This window comes from Centropristis striata, chromosome 12, assembly GCF_030273125.1.
Source record: "Centropristis striata isolate RG_2023a ecotype Rhode Island chromosome 12, C.striata_1.0, whole genome shotgun sequence".
In the NCBI taxonomy this organism is placed as follows: domain Eukaryota; kingdom Metazoa; phylum Chordata; class Actinopteri; order Perciformes; family Serranidae; genus Centropristis; species Centropristis striata.
Window position 1 is genome coordinate 34,728,183 of NC_081528.1, and position 16,609 is coordinate 34,744,791.

The following is a 16,609-nucleotide window of genomic DNA, read 5'->3' on the forward strand; positions in this document are numbered from 1 at the left end:
TTTTTCTCGAAATATTTTTATTTATTATTTTGGATATCCGCTGAAGTTACCAAATACGGTTCTTCGCCCGATAAAGGGTTAAATAAGAAGTATCAAATATTTGGTGCCAGTGTATCAATCATGTATCACAAGAGGGAGCAATAAGATCTAATCTGGTATTTATATTTTGTCCCACCCCTAAGCAGTTACATAACTCACCCATTTTAATTACTTTAAGGCTTAAAATTCTGCCGATTTCTGGGCGTGGCTGATTTGCATGACAGGCTTCATTCAGCCCACCTCAGCTCACCCACCATCCATCTCTTCGCCCGTTTTTTTGATTAGCCGTGAGTTAGTGGGAGTCACTGCCAAGATGGCAACAGCTGGAGCCGCCCACACTGAGCTCCACATCAGCTGTTTGGAAACCTATGGGTGAAGTCACGGACACTACATCCATATTTTATACGGTCTATGGTGATTACACATAAATCCTCTATCATCAATACCGTATCGAGCCAATGTTGTCGTTCACTGACACCCTCAAGGTTCAGCCGTCAAGATTTACATCCCTTTTCTTCTTGTCCTTGTCACATTCCTCACTGCCTGTTTAAGACCTGTAATGCAACAATATGCACCTTTGTGGAGCTGATAATGTTCATTATTTGTGGAAACACTAAGAGGTGTTATGTGTGATTTTTGAGGACATGGTTTGAGGTGTTGCTGTATTTTATTCTGATTAGATAACACCTTTTATAATATTGTGTCACAAAGATGTCCGACACCTGCTAATTAATGTTTTTTGTTGTGTTTTGTTTCTACAGAGGCTGCCAACGGGAACGTCCCCGCAGGGCAGCGACCTCCACCTCGAATCCGCAACGTTCAGATCAACAACCAGATCGTGAAGCTCAAGTACTGCTACACCTGCAAGATCTTCCGACCACCTCGAGCTTCTCACTGCAGCATCTGTGACAACTGCGTCGGTAAGAAACGTCCTCTGAGGCTTTTTCATCAAAGTGAGAAGACGGCTCATTGAAATCGGTTTATTTCAGTTTTTCAGAAATAGAAAGGTGAGAAAAAATAGCTTCCTGACATGATGATTAGTACTGAAGCCTCGATCTTAATTACCTCACTGCATTCATTTGTCACAAGAATTAAAAAAAAGTTGAAATCATAGCTTTATAAATAAATGTTGGACTGAGGAGACGGGGTGCAAAAGTTTTAGAAAAAATGATTCAAATGGGCCAAAAACTTCACAGGGAGTGTTTTTATGGAATGTGCTTTGAATTTTGAAGCCGGTTTGAGCTGTGTGATGTGTGTCTGTGTGTGTGTGTAGCTGTGTTATCTCTCAGCCCTGCAGAATAACAGTGATTTGGCTTCTGATGATTGAGGAATGCGTCTGAAGCGAGCGTAGACTCAGGCGATATGAGAGGAGACAGTGGAGGCTCAGTGAGGGAATAAGCGCTCAGTCATTGTGAACACTGGTTCATCTATGTCCACCTGCTGTAGACACACACACACACACACACACACACACAGTCCAGGCGTGACACAGCAGCACTCCTCAGTCCCTCTTTTACTGCAGTCACATCTTTTCCTCCTCAAACTAACATCGTTTATAGCGGTTAAAGTCTCTTACAGAATGTGCAGCATAATAAAAAGCACATGTAAACTACTTCAGAAATGATATTTGTTTATACCTAGAGCCTTCTCTGGTTAATATATTATGAGAGGTCTGATGCACAATGTATTTGGACAGTTGTTTTAGCTCTGCAAGCAGCACACTGGAGATTAAATAAAGCAATAACTATGGGGGTAAAGTGCTCGCCTGGTGCCAGGCCTTTTTTTTCAAATGGACAAAATGGCAATTTAGTTTGATTATAAAGATAGTAAAGTGCCTTCAGCTTTAATTTGAGTGTCAGTGTCTACAGCCTTGCTAGCAGCTGTGTGAGGTTATACGTTGTGTTGCATTGAGCTAACACAAGCATGCTAACATGCTCACTATAATGGTCCTGATGGTGGCAGGTATAATGTTCATTATCTTAATTTAGCATGTTAACATTTGCTCAGTATCATTGAAGTCATTCGTTTTTCAGGTACCAAAGTATTGGACTAATTTAAATGTTGACCTAATGGTGGTTACAAAACTTGTTGTTTCTATATAGTTGCAAGAAAAAGTATGTGAACCCTTTGAAATTACTTGTTCTTCAGCATTAATTTGTCATAAAATGTGAAGTTTGAGTGTTTTTTACAGGTATCTACACCACTCAAATCTCATTTCATTGCTAGGACTCTTAGCTCTTAATGGAGTCATTAGCCAAAGCGCTCACTTACTTTTTCTACAAGCATTATGAAATATTATAATTGTTTGTGTGGTATTAGGTTAAGCACATTGTACTCGGGACTTAGATGCAGATCAGATCACATTTTACGACATATCAATGCAGAAAACCAGGTTATTTCAAAGGGTTCACATACTTTTTCTTGCAATTGTAGATTTAATTATAATTGTGTGAAACTGCACAAAAGATATGTTTGAGTTCTCCCTACATCTAGTCACGATTGTGCTGTTTCCATAGAGGTGCATGCCACAGTGAGCAAAAAAAAGCCCTGAAACTGCTCTGGGTTCACAGGGTTTACTGTTGTCTACACTGTTTACCAAATGTGTGTGTGTGTGAACTCCCAAAGTCAGCACTGAAACTGCTTCATGTCTTGTGTTTCGGCCTCAATGTTTACTGTACATTGTTGTGAAACTCCATCCAGGGAGCACTGCAGACACGCCGCTGCACTCCCTGCTGTCCATGTGACCCTGCCCTGCTTTCATCTGGCTCTCCTCCAAATTATAGAAGAGGAGCAGCAAAGAGGAAGCGATCACTATATTTAGACTGCAGGTTTACAGAAGCAGACGCACAAAGCCGACTTTGACTGAAAGACTGCAGCTCATTTTGGTGTATTTTTAATACTTGTCTGATTCCAAAAGTGTCTTCTAAGAAAGTTGTGTGTGCAGTTTTCAATACAATTTTGACCTTTTGTCTCTTTTTACAGACCGTTTTGATCACCATTGTCCATGGGTAGGCAACTGTGTGGGCAAAAGGAACTACCGATACTTCTACATGTTCACTCTGTCGCTCTCCCTGCTCACCATTTATATCTTCACCTTCGACATCGTCCACGTGGTGATGCGTGAGTATCCTGTCTGTCCAATCAGGAGGAACAAACATGGTGCATGGGTAGATTTAAGAATGTGACAAAACAGGAAGGGCGACCTGTGACACAAGCACTCTTTTAGTTTTACAGTTTACATGCAAATGCATGCACATGTGCTTAAACTATGACCTAATTCAGAGCAGGCTCTTCCTGCAGGATGACATGACATGCAACAACCACTGACAGCTTGACATGATTCCTCTTTCATCCTCCACCTCCTGCTTCCTTGTTCTACCTACGCAGACAGCAAGAAGACAGAGAGCCGAGGAAACAGCGTGTTTCTAGTCAGGATAATTAGCTCTGGGCTTGTTATCTTAATACTGGAGTTATTATTCCTTCTTAGTAGATAAAACATGAATAATGAAGCAGTGGGATCTTTTCTTTTTCTGTTTAACTCCTCTCTGTTTTGCTCTGTTCACAGGCTCAGTGGATAAAGGTTTTTTGAACACTTTGAAGGAAACACCTGGAACATATCCTTTTAAGCTCTGGCCACAAAAACAGCTGCCGTGTGGGCACTTTTTGTCAGATTTCCTAAAAAAAATGGGAAAAACATCAAGATTCTCTTCAAGTATCACACCCCGACTATGACCATTTCCTAAACCTCTCCCCGAACAGTGATTTTCAAATAATAAGCTTCCGCATCCATCCGTAACAAGGCACAGCGGGCCTGTCAAGCTCAGATTTCCTAACATGTCCTTTTGTAGCCTTTTCAAAACCACAAGCGCTAAAGTGTAAAGATGGATTAAACAAAGTGTTTATCTGCTCTAACAGTAACAGAGTGTTACTTCCAAGGCCTTGGTGCACAGTTTACCAGCTTTATATATATATATATATATATATATATATATATAGTGCCTTTCATGACAATTATGCAGCTCAAAGTGCATCACAGAGCAAAATTAACAGCACAGGAAATTAGATCAAAACAAAAGTAGAAAACAATAAATAGGATTTTGCAGGACTAAAAATAAATCAATAGAATAAATAAACAAGTATTAGAAAATAGTATAAAAAACAATGATTAAAAATTAAGAATAAAGCAATAAAGGATGAGGCACCTTCAAGGGATAGTTCAGATTTTTTGTGGGATTGGATGAGGCACTTATTCATGTTGGTATCTATTATTATTATTATTATTATTATTATTATTATTATTATTAACTATGTAAGCTTAGCAGCCAAACAGGGTTATGTTCGAACAAAAACGTACATATTATAATAAGTGGTCTTGGAAATGTTGACAATATGAACTATGGCACCAGCTCTACACTGCAATGAAAGGACATTAGTGTTTTGTGTATTATCTTCCCGTCAGATTAATAACTGGTGATCATCAGCCACAAAGTGCACATTTAAGACCTTTTTTACAAGCTTAGCTTAGTTAACTTGGTAGCTGCTGCTGATAAAATATGTTAGCGACAGTTGTTATTTCAGCTTGCAAAATTAATGGTCAACGGATTGGAATGAGAAGCTATTTTTGATAGAAATTTAAGACCACAATTATCATTGTGGATCTGCTGCATTTCTGCTTTTTTTGCATAGTAAAAGAGGTGAAATCCTCCTGCCTTTGACCGCTTTTTGTAAAAAAAAAAACAACCCAAAATGATTCAATGCTTTGATTCCTTCCGCTCACCATCACTGACTTTAATCATGTTGCATAACTGTCTGTCGTTCTGCCGTCACCTGCTGTCCACTGTTTAATCTGTGACCATGTGTCGGGCAGAAAACATCTGTTGCTGTTTTCTTTAACTCTTGTCCACTGTGCTGGAGGTGTTGGTGTGTTTCTTCACCCTGTGGTCAGTGGTGGGACTGACCGGCTTCCACACCTACCTGATCTCTCTAAACCAGACCACCAATGAGGACGTAAGTTCAACTTCCTGCTTTACCAATGCTGTCTGTTTGTTTTCTGTCTCATCCTGTGAGACACAATGCTGTATTTTGCATCTAGTTTGTTTAGGTTTCACAGTGACGTTATGCAAATCAACCACGACTTGTAAAGACATGGACAACAGGTTTAACTCAGTATTTGGTTGCCTCAGTTTTTTTTTTTTCCTGTGGCTAAATTATCAAAATCATGCACTCAAATAGGCTAACTTTTTCTTGTTCTTACACTGCAAAAAAAGAAATGTTGGGTGAACTCAAAATTTCAAGGCAACAAGCTTTGATAAAATTTTAAGTTGGACAATTAAACTTAATATTTTAAGTTTTGTTTTTGAGTTTGCTCAACTCTGAATTTCTCTGGCACGATTGTAACGCTGCTATGAAATGTCAGCTAATGTTGCGACCACAATTTTGAATTAGCATTGATACGCTAATGGCTACTCTTGTAGCTGTAACAAGCAGCGCCGCTAGCATCAGTTAGCCGCTAGCATCAGTTAGCCGCTAGCATTAGTTAGCCGCTAGCATCAGTTAGCCGCTAGCTTTCGCTGATGACCGAATTTCACAACAAAGAAATAAGAGTTAGCAGTGAGTTCTGATCTCATTTACACTCGTCATTTCAAGTGTGCAATAAAATCCAGATGCATTTATCACAATTTACATTTACATTTACACTTCTGTTGACCAGACCACAAATCTGATTTCAACGTCTTGGTTTTCCTGAGCCATGTATATATTCAATCCTATACATCCTACTAAAGCCCAGAGGATGGTGATAATGTACCTGAAACTTTTTGTTTTTCAGCCAAAATAACAAGAATCAGTTAATCATCAGTTTATATACAACACTACTGGTACAAATTGAACCATGAATTATAGATCACTCACAGCTGCTATCTGCCCCGCCACAACATCTGATTCATTAACAGTATTGCACTAATGATATTGCAGCACAAACACGCCCATAATGTTTTGCATCTGATTGAAATTATCCTTTTGGATAAGAACACAGACATTTTCAGACCAAGGGCTACATGTTCTGACCAATGAGGTGCAGAGGTATTGAAACTTAAGGAAAATAATTTATATAGAGAAAAAGTATTTGGCTTTTAATATCCCAGTTCTGTTTTTTAATGCACACCTTCAGACTGTAAAAGAAGATGGCACAAACTTTTGAAGATGTCAGTTATTTCCTGGAACTGTGTTGCAAGTTGGACTGTTCTTGCAGTGAGGCTCATTTTCATAGAAAAGGGCCAATTTTGTATCTAATTTAAATATGTGCAAATAGCACAGGAACACAGAGACATTATTTGCATGGCGGCGCAATTAATGGTGCATTTCACCCTTTGCTTGTGCTTTGAGATTACACGGTGCCTTTTTGTCTTATTTGTGCAGGTTTAGCGGCTGCAAAAGCTGCACAATCCTCTTGTGAATTTGTGTTATTGTGTGACTTTGATGCATTCAAACTAACCAACTTAAGCACCAAAGTAACACAAACAAAGTAACCGGTCAACACAGCAACTCTCGTGTTCTGTGAGGTAAAATTACTGTCTTTGTCAATGGAGTCTGGTGGTTTTGATGAGAGCATAGATTGCGGCTTCAGTTTTGATTACAAAGGGCTGTGAGATGATTTGTTTCATAATTAAACTTTGATGAATGTAATTATCAAAGTCAGAATGAACATAATGAAGATGAAGTGCAGTTGTGTGTGTAAATGCTGTGATCAGGCAGTTCAGCTTCACGTGGCTGGAAAGACAAACATACATCTCAGAGGTGTAAACACTACAATTTCTAAGAGTACAGAGCAGTTTCCTTGACAACGCCACGGCCTCGTTCAGCACTGAAGGACACGGGGCTGGTAAACTGTAGCTTGTTAAACCTGGCTGTTATAGTGTAAACTACAATAAAGAAAACGCAGAAAGTGTTGAAAGAAAACAGAAGTTGTGCAAAAAACAAGATCTCAAACAATCTATTTATACCTGCAGATAAAACGGCATGTCTTTACTCTTTTTTTATTTCGTCTTCTCTTGCCTGTATTTCAGAATTTAATCCGTCCTATTTTTATCCAGTTCAGCCACATTGACACCAAATGTGGCGAATACAGCAGCAGGACTTTTATTCTGCTCAGAGTCTGAGCCATATGACAAATTGGCTGGTGAATGCTTGGACTGCTCACCCAGCAGACGTCGTCTAATGACCTAAAAATATGCACGAAGAGCTGCTATTCTTAATAAAAACTGACGATAGAGCTGAGCTGAAATAAGAACAAATCAGACTGTCTGACTTCTGCTACATTTAGAAGATGCTTGTGAGGCTAAATGTGGAAAAAAGTATTGATTGCTTGATCGCATTACCGTTGAGTCATTATTGAGTCACCACACACACACACACACACACATAAACACACGCAGAAGATGAGTGGTGGTGATGCAGGTGGATGAATCCACAGAGGGAGTCGTTTATGTTGTGTATGTTAGCATTAACAGTGTGTATAGTTTATCCGAGGCTTTGTTAGCCCAGATCTGACTGCAGAAGAGAGCAGCAGTGATGGTGGGAGGTTCTAGATGGCTGAAAGCAAGAGAGTGCACTCATACTTTGTTGTAATGATTAATTTATAATTCCCCTTTTTCTTTCCGGTGGGAAAGCTGGCCTCATTTTTTTCATTTAATCAGTAATGAAGCTCTGCAGTGTGCACCTACAGGAGACTGTGATGTTGCTCCAGGAGTTGAAACAATGGCTGTCAGCCTGGCCGCTTCGATATCTGTGATTGGCCTAATAATAGATGCATCGATACCTGCAGGGGCTGGGAACGCTGCCAAAATACTGCTGTGGTAGAGAGGTGGAGGGGGAGTGTGTGAGAGGAGAGGGAGGAGGAGGAGGAGGAGAAGAGGAGGAAGATAGAAATGGTGGAATAAGGGCGAACAAGAGAAGGCACCTTGAGTGTTGTAGCTGCTCTGGTCTCTCCCAAAGGATGACACATGCTCTCTCAACTGTGTCTCCTGCACACACACACACACACACACACACACACACACACACACACACACACACGCACACACACACAGATAGTACATGCAGTACTGAAGTACCTCTCGGGCAGACTGTTGACCTATATCTACTGCAACTAAAAAAAAAGAAAAGCTTGACTCGCCAGAGGGTCAGTCAGTGCAAAGTCATGTTGTGCAGCCACACTTTGTTTAGTTTTGGGGTCAAATAAACACGTCAATCTATCAAGCTACTTCTTCTTCTTCTGCATTTTTTGAGTAAATATAAATATCATCTAGCCTATATTTGTATTTAGAGTTACACCCAAATCAACAGTTAAAATATAGATATATATTTAAAATGCATTAAATATACAGCCTTGATGTTTGTTTCCTTGATAGGAAGCATATAGTCTTATATGCATCTTTACTAAAAGGAGCATTGGTGCTTTACTGTCTTATATCCGGGTGAGACTGCACGGTTTGGAGAAAATATCTCATTGCAATTGCATTGATTGTTATTGCAATATGATTTACAGTTTTGAAGGGAATGATCATTTTTGCTTCATTGTTCTTATATTCATTGAAAAATATCCTAAATTAATCATTCATGGTGTGATTTTTTTCTCTTTTTTCCAGAATTCTATTTTGACACATTAACACAACCTTAAATGTTATTTTAAAATTTTTGAAATAGTCCATATTGATTAATTGTGCAGCCCTGCACTCAGGTTTAAATATGTCAGTCACTGTAAAAAATAATAAACAATTGTGTAACAAGCAGAATATGAATGTGATGCAGTCAGAGTAGAACCCCAAAATACTCGTATTGACACTAAAATAAGCATAATACAGTACGTCCACTTCAAAGCTACTTAAAGGAAATCAAGGATAAAGAATACAACTGTAAGTTTAGGGTCCGGGTGCCAAAGTATAATTCCTTTTTCTGTCCAAACGAAAATAGGAAAAAACTAAAACAGTGCCCCCTTTTCCTTTTTAAACCAAAAAGGGAAAAACGGATTTTGCTCTCAGCATAAAAAACCGAAATAACCAAAAAACCAAAATGAAATAACGGCCGTTATTTGTTTTTTGCAAATTCCTTTTTTTCCTTTTTTCGTTTCTCATTGATTGATAGGACATCAGACACATCGGAAGCGGGAAAATAAAAGTCCCGTCAAAATAAAAGTCCTGTATTAATAAGTACTTATTATCAAGCATAAAAAAGAAAAAAAAGTATAATCATACACTAGTATAGGCTACTGTTCTCTGAACCATGCATGGTTCACATTTATCAACATAATTATTATTGATTATTAATTATAATCATAACTAATGCCGGCGGGTGAGCCTGACGTTTGGGAAGGCTGTGTAAGTTTTGAAGGATGTGGAAGGACTGTATTTATTGCTGGGGGAATCCGTTGTATGAATTCTCTGATTCTTCAATGAATAATTAAAGTGGTTGTAATCTTGCTGTGCTCGTTCACACCCGTTGGCACACAGAGTTCCCATCAAACCAGGAATCATTAAAACCCTGACTAGATTCTTTTAGTAGGTCAAAGCCACGCTTGTGGGAAAAACATCTAAAATAGGAACGTTGCTTTTGAATAAAGTATAAGCAAAGGGAAAACCAGGGATGTGGTTGGAGAAGGTTTTGCTGCTCCGGTGATGAATGTTGTGCACATTTTGTCTTTGCCCAGATTAAAGGATCCTGGTCAGGAAAGAACAGAATCCAGAACCCGTACAGCCACAAGAACATCATCAAGAACTGTTGTGAGGTGCTCTGCGGGCCCACGTACCCGAGGTAACTCTGTCACACATCTTTCTTGTTTTTATTACATTTTTACTGTGATAGATTAGATTCAGATTGGTCCTGCTCCTGCACGGCGTCCTGCTGAATAACGAGCAGGACGCCGTTTCTGACTGATCGCCTTGTCTCGCCTTCCAGCGTCTTGGACAGAAGAGGAGTGATGCAGGAGGATTCAGCTGTTTCTGCTACATCTGCTGCACCCTCTGCCTCCAGCAGCAGCAACGCAGTGTCACAAACCACGGTGAACACACACACACACACACACACACACACACACTCTCTGTACCCTCCCCCTCACACACTTCTCTAGCTCTAAAATGGATCGAGGCTGCACAGAATAGTGAATACAGAGCAGACATAAAACAGAGCCTAAACCAATTACAGGGAGTTGGAGAGAAGAAAGTGTGTGTGTGTGTGTGTGTGTGTGCGTGTGCGTGTGCGCATGTGTGCGTGTGTGTGTGTGTGTGTGTGTGTGTGTTCTTGTACTTCCTACATAGTGAGGACCGTAACACATTCTTAACCAACAGAGTGAGGACATTTTTGCAAAGTGAGGACATTTCGGCCGGTCCTCACTTCTTTAAAGGCTTTTTTTGAGATTTCAGACTTTATAGTCTGATATATCTATATATAACTTAAGGGGCTAGGGAACAAGGTTATTATAGTAATCGAAAACAAAACAAAATAACGAAAACTGGAATTGAAAAAACATTTTCGTTAACTGAAATAAAAATGATGACCCAACAAATACCCCATTACAAAAAACTAAAACTAATAAAAACTACACTAAAACTAAAACATAAAAAAAAAAAAAACTAAACTGAAACTAGCAAACTCATCCTAAAAACTAACTAAAACTAACTGAATTTGAAAACATTAATTGACAACGAAATTAAAACTAAAACTAATGAAACATTCAAAACTATTATAACCTTGCTAGGGAAAATTCCAATGAGGGCCCCCACAGTGTGTGTGTGTGTGTGTGTGTGTGTGTGTGTGTGTGTGTTGGATGTGGAGCCATTTTGTGGCTCTTTAGCTGTGATTGTTGATCCATTTATAATTGTTCAGTTGTTAAATTTTCGGCTAACAGAGATATCTTTACCCACATTTTTGCTTTGCATACTTTTTCACATTAAAATAGAACCAACACGAGTCTCCTCAGTGCTGCTGTACATCATGTTGACACTTGTTATTTAGCGCTACACGGCTGTAATTAGAGTTTCAGACATTTTACATCCAGTTGATCGACCCAAGAAGATTGTTTGCTCCCCTTACTGTAATTGAGAAGCACTTTTGCACACTTACACACTGCTTTGAACAATAAAACTGATATATTTTATAGATATTTATAGTCAGTTAGCAAAGAAGAGAAGAAATGAATCATTTAATAAATCCATCCAGCTTGAACTGATGTTGTTTGGACTTTAATCTCACAATCCTAAAAACTCAATAAGTTGTTGTTTTACACGCTGTAAAAAGGTCAAAGCTCTTAAAGGACAATGTACAGGCTGCCATGTTTGTGACTTGTACATCACAAGGTAGCCACGCCCCAAAACAAACCCTTCTTCATCTTCTATTTAACTCTAATCGGGACCTTAATTTATAAAATAAACAGAAGACTTGTTACTAACCACACCATAAACTCAACAGGAAACTGTTAGGTAATAAACCGAGGTAATAAATCAAGTGAGAACCTGGTTCATTTTATTATAAACTGCTCTACAATCTGACTTATTTTTGCAACCAGTGGAGTCGCCCCCTGCTGGCTGTTAGATAAAATGCAGGTTTAAGGCTCTTGGCTTCACTTTTCAGCTCCGGAGGTCGGTGCTTGGCAGCACACAGACATTTGAATGAGTCACTTGTTGTCTCACAGCTGCCACTATCATTTTTAGCAATATGCATTGGTTGGTTTATGTTATTCTGTTGTTTCATTGATACCGTAAAAGAAGAGTTGTGCTCTGCTAGCCAGAATAGTATTAATATTATTTACATTTTGTTATTAAACTTTTTATTTGAAGAAAAACAAAACAGCACATACATGTTGCTCTACATCTTGTAAACATGTCAAGTCTTTTCATCAAAACATAAAAAGAAAGAAATGGTTTTAAAAAAATAAAATAAATTAAAAAGAAAGAAAAAATATAAATAGAATCAAAAATCAGAATCACATCCTTGCAAAAACATTTAAACTCTATCACAGTACTCTTACAAAGACATACTTAAACTGACCTAAATACCTAAATTGATAGGCAACTTGGAAATCTGAAAAAAATAAAATTAATAATTAATAATGATAATTCGAAAATCACAATAACAGCCTTGATAATAGTGAGTTTATCTGCCCCATGTAAACCTTCCTTCATCCATGTTTTCTTCTGCAAACAGAACCTTATCATGGGATGATAAAATTGATGACAAGAGCAATATTATTTACATTTATAAATAGAAACGGTTATATGTTGGTTTTACATTGTTCCATAAGAACAAACACTATCAGTATGCACCGTCAACTTTCCTGGTTAATGGTAGAGTACAGGTTGGCGTGCAATACAACAAACATTTTTAGAAACACTGTCTATTCTTTTCAGCCTGTTTTCCTATATAACCAAATTGTCAGATGTGATCAGGTTCATTCTTATGTGACAAGGTCAGCTAATGGTGGTCAGATGATGTTACCATGTCCAAAATCAAATGCCTTAAAGAGAACAGTTATTTATCGTGCTATCAGTTATTGGAAAAATTGCCCACTGAATATACGTGAACTGAATAGTAAAGTATCTTTTAATTATTACTTGAGAATGCACTATTTAAATTTGTGAGTAGTGAATTAACATATTTACTGTATGACAGTGAGAATTAATGTAATAGATATGAATGTAATAACTTATTTGGAATTATTTCTGATGACGTATATAATAATGTCTACAATGTTTAATTGTTAAGTGATTTTTGTTTTGTCTTGTGGACCCCAGGAAGACTAGCTCCTCCCACTTTTGGTGACAGCTAATGGGGATCTTTTTAACAATAAACAATAAACAATAAACAATATGTTGCTATAAATGACAGGCTTGTTGCTGCTTATTTTATCACCAGCGTCTCTCTCTCCTCTCTGCCTGCAGAAGACCACGGCTCCTCTCATTCCCAACGAGCACACACCTGATGATGCCAAGCCGAGCATCGCCGCCTCAGCAGAAAAGAGCACCTCCCCTAAAGAGGAGCTCCCTCCTGCTGCAAAGGTCCCGCCCCTGGCTTCACCCGAGACCGATGCAGACGCATCCATCGTCGTCCCCAAGGACAAGTCCCATTAGCTGCATGAGAGGGCGGCTCCTGTTGTAGCCACGCCCCCAGCCACCCGGCAGGAACTGAAACATTAATAATCAATGTGTGATAACTGTGCGGGTGACTCAGTTATTCTCCGACGCCCGCCTTACATTCCACCAGAAGAGCCGAGTTTCTGCGGCGGCTCCTCCTCTTCCCTCCTCTCCTCTCCGGCAGCTGCAGAGCTGTTTGATTGACACTTGCTCCTGCAGCAGGGGGAGTGATTTAATGGACAGTCAGCAGCTTCCTCTGTCTCCTGAACACTGCATGGAAAAGACACATAGGGGGAGAAGCTGCTGGAAGAACTGCAGAGAAAAAAAAACTCTACAAGTGTATGACAACCCCACAGGTCCCCAGTGGGTCTCTCTGATTGTTAAAACTACTTTTTGTTCTTTATTTAAAATTGCATAAAGACATTTATTGTGAGAGGCCAGTTCAAATATACTCCTTACAAGTGTCTGGCAAAGACGATGCTACTTCTGGACATGTATAAAACTTCATACATACAGTCAGTTTCTGTTGTGTGCACATTACATGCCCTATGCAAACCAGGAGAAGGCTGGACAGCAGCGTTTCTATGAGTGTGGACAGATCGGTTAGTCTGTAAGTACACATGATGTCCAGGCAGGAGGAGGACATGCAAATCTTTAGCTGAGATATCCTAAAGACTCCTTCCAGGCAAGTCAAAATCTACCTTGTATTCTGATATTGCTGCATTCAGTACTGTTGTTTCTTGCGTGCATCTTTTTTTAAAATCGGTGATCCATACCAAGGCCTGTCCTTCCATTTTTATATTTAAGGGATGTAGTGAGACGTTGGTGCTCTGAAATAGATGAAATTGCTTGAAGACTTGTGATGATAGTAGACACTAGTAGTAACAGTGCCTTATCATAACAGTTGCACCATCAAATGCAACCAACAGAGAAACCTTTGAGATCCGTTTTAACCGCTGACACAGTTTTAAAGGAGAAATAACACTTATACACTAATTAGTCCAGTGGTTTAGACTACTATAAAGGGTTGCAAGATGATTTAAGGGAAAATAAGATATTATAGGAAATAACTTTTCCACTTTTCTGCAGAAAGTTGAATGAGAAGATCGAGGCTCATGTCTGTATGTTAAATATGATGCTGCAAACATAACGAAACAGCTAGCCTGCTTCTTTCCAATATTAGAGAAAAATTTCATTTTACAGCATTCTCCTTTTCATTAGAAAACATATAATGGTTTCATTTTTGCAGGTATCTGTACAAAAACCTGATTTTTTTCTGTAAAGTTTGACTTTCAGGCTGGAACATCTCTGCAGCACCACAATACTTTTTTTTTTTTTTAAACATATATTTTGGCTTTAACAAATAATGCGCCTCCTTTGACTTGGACATTGCAGCAGTGTAGTGTCTACATCAAAGCACGCAACATTATTAACGGTTAATAATCACTTAATGAGATTTAGCAATCAGTAAGGATGAATAAGTTGTATTAAGCATCCTTATTTATATCGCATGTGATTATTGAACCCTCCCAAAAAAATATATTCTTTTTTTTCAACTCTTTCCTGACTTCCTGTTCCTGTACAAATCAAACAAAAGAAATTAGTGATCTTTAGCGGTGCTGCTAGGTGTATCTTTTTATTTCACAGAGCCAGGCTAGCTAGTGACATTGATCTTCTCATCTAACTGACGGCAAGAAAAAAGTTAATTCCCTGAAAATCCAAGTATTCCTTTTGAAAGGATACGAGAGAAACATAATATACTTACTTAACATAACATAACATAATACTACAAATGTATGCTTTTCTGACGAAAAACTGTGAATTTTTCCCTTTAGAAATTACGACAAAAAAAAGTACAATCTCAGAAGAAAAAAATGCTCTTTTGGTTGAACTGGTCCCAGCTGGTTTTAGGAGGGTTGCAGGTCTGACAGGTTGTGAATCACCGAATTAGACCTTTTATGAAGCAAAAACTAAGCAAAGCCATTGCTGAATTGTAAATAGTTTTAGCAGGTGAATATGTACTGATATCCTCTCAGCTGATTGGTGAGGATTGCAGCAATGTTTTTTTGGCTGATGTTTAATTATGCTGCCTGTGAGTTTGAGCACCTCCTCCTGCTAATCACACCAGAGCTGATCTTCCTCTGAGTCCTCTCTCTTCCTGCCTCCTCCTTCTATACAAACATATTTAGCTCTTCTACTTTTGCATCTCAGCTGTGACAGTTATCCCTCCGGTCCTCCGAGGGCCGAGGCCGCCTCCGCTGCAGCCGTCTGCTCATTATCGCAGAGAATAAAGCCAAGGCAGAGACATCTTTTCTTTTTCACACGTCTGTATTTCAGCCTTTAATGGGGCTTGAGAGTTTATTTGGATTTGGTCACAGAGCACTGAAGGGGACAGCATCCACATGGAGGAAAAAATGAAAAATGAGAGAGAAAGTGAAGCTTCTTAGTATTTAACTGATATTAGCTGGTAGCGAGAGTTTGTAATAGTGATTGTGTTGTATGCAAGACACAGTTAGTGTTTGTGAAATATACTTGTGTAGAAGTTCTAGTGTGTCAACAGCATTGTATCAGACTCTGGTAAAAATCTGCCCAAGATTATTTATTATGAAGACTTCGAACTTTCCCCTAAAAGATTTTTTGTGCTGGTAGGTAAAGTGGTGAGTACATGTTAGGATGCTGAGATTGTTGGCGGCTGTATTTTTTTTGATTGGTGAAGCAGTTTAAAGCTTAAGATATCTGACACTTTGGGTGATAAAAGGTTCATTTATAATAATTTTCTTCAGTATTGGTTGACTGATTATTATTTTGGTATTTATAATGAAAGAAAAATAGTGAAAATCTGACATAAAAGATTTAGCTTTTTTTTGTCTGAACAATAAGTCCAAAACCAAAAAAAATATTCAATGAGCTATCAGAAAGTATTTACATTTGACGCTTGAATTATCACGTTTTGGGCAGTTTTCTGTCTGTTGACTAATCGATTATTGATTTGATAGTTTCGGCTCTAGGTTTTCCTCTGCACTCTCGTGAGAAAAAGCAGAGATAACGGACACATCTCCGCCGGAGGAAGCTGTAAAGTTTATGGCAGTATTGTTTCTGTGAAGTATATAAAAAAAAAAGTGTGACTGCTGAGAATTTAGAACACTTTCCAAGATGAAGTACAAAACCAAGACCAGTTTTTTTAAAGCTGAACTCTCTTTGTGGAAAGTATTTGAAGACAGTTTGGTGTTTTCGATTGCTTTGTGTTGCTGTCACCGAGAAGCCAGAATGTATGTGACTGATATTCGATAAAAGAAGGGAGGGGAGATTTTAAAAAGGGATGTTTGAAGTTCCGTTTTTAGTTCTAAAGATTTTTCAGACTGTAGATTGGAGCTGAAATCTTGTATGTATGATTCGTGTGTTAAGATGCCATGAACGCTCTGATCAGTCTCTTACATTGCATTATGTAT

The 16,609-nt window shown here is 38.6% G+C and overlaps 1 protein-coding gene across 1 annotated transcript in view; it reads left to right on the plus strand.

Moving 5' to 3' along the window:
* Positions 1 to 14,203, plus strand: part of zdhhc9 (zinc finger DHHC-type palmitoyltransferase 9) — a 37,891-nt gene extending 23,688 nt beyond the window's left edge. The window contains exons 4-10 of the mRNA XM_059345930.1: positions 801 to 959; positions 3,022 to 3,159; positions 3,605 to 3,651; positions 4,942 to 5,046; positions 9,743 to 9,846; positions 9,991 to 10,093; positions 12,969 to 14,203. Of these exons, the coding sequence (XP_059201913.1) occupies positions 801 to 959; positions 3,022 to 3,159; positions 3,605 to 3,651; positions 4,942 to 5,046; positions 9,743 to 9,846; positions 9,991 to 10,093; positions 12,969 to 13,157 (845 nt within the window). The 3' untranslated portion in view covers positions 13,158 to 14,203. The remainder of the gene's footprint in view (positions 1 to 800; positions 960 to 3,021; positions 3,160 to 3,604; positions 3,652 to 4,941; positions 5,047 to 9,742; positions 9,847 to 9,990; positions 10,094 to 12,968) is intronic.
* The last annotated feature ends 2,406 nt before the right edge of the window (positions 14,204 to 16,609 follow it).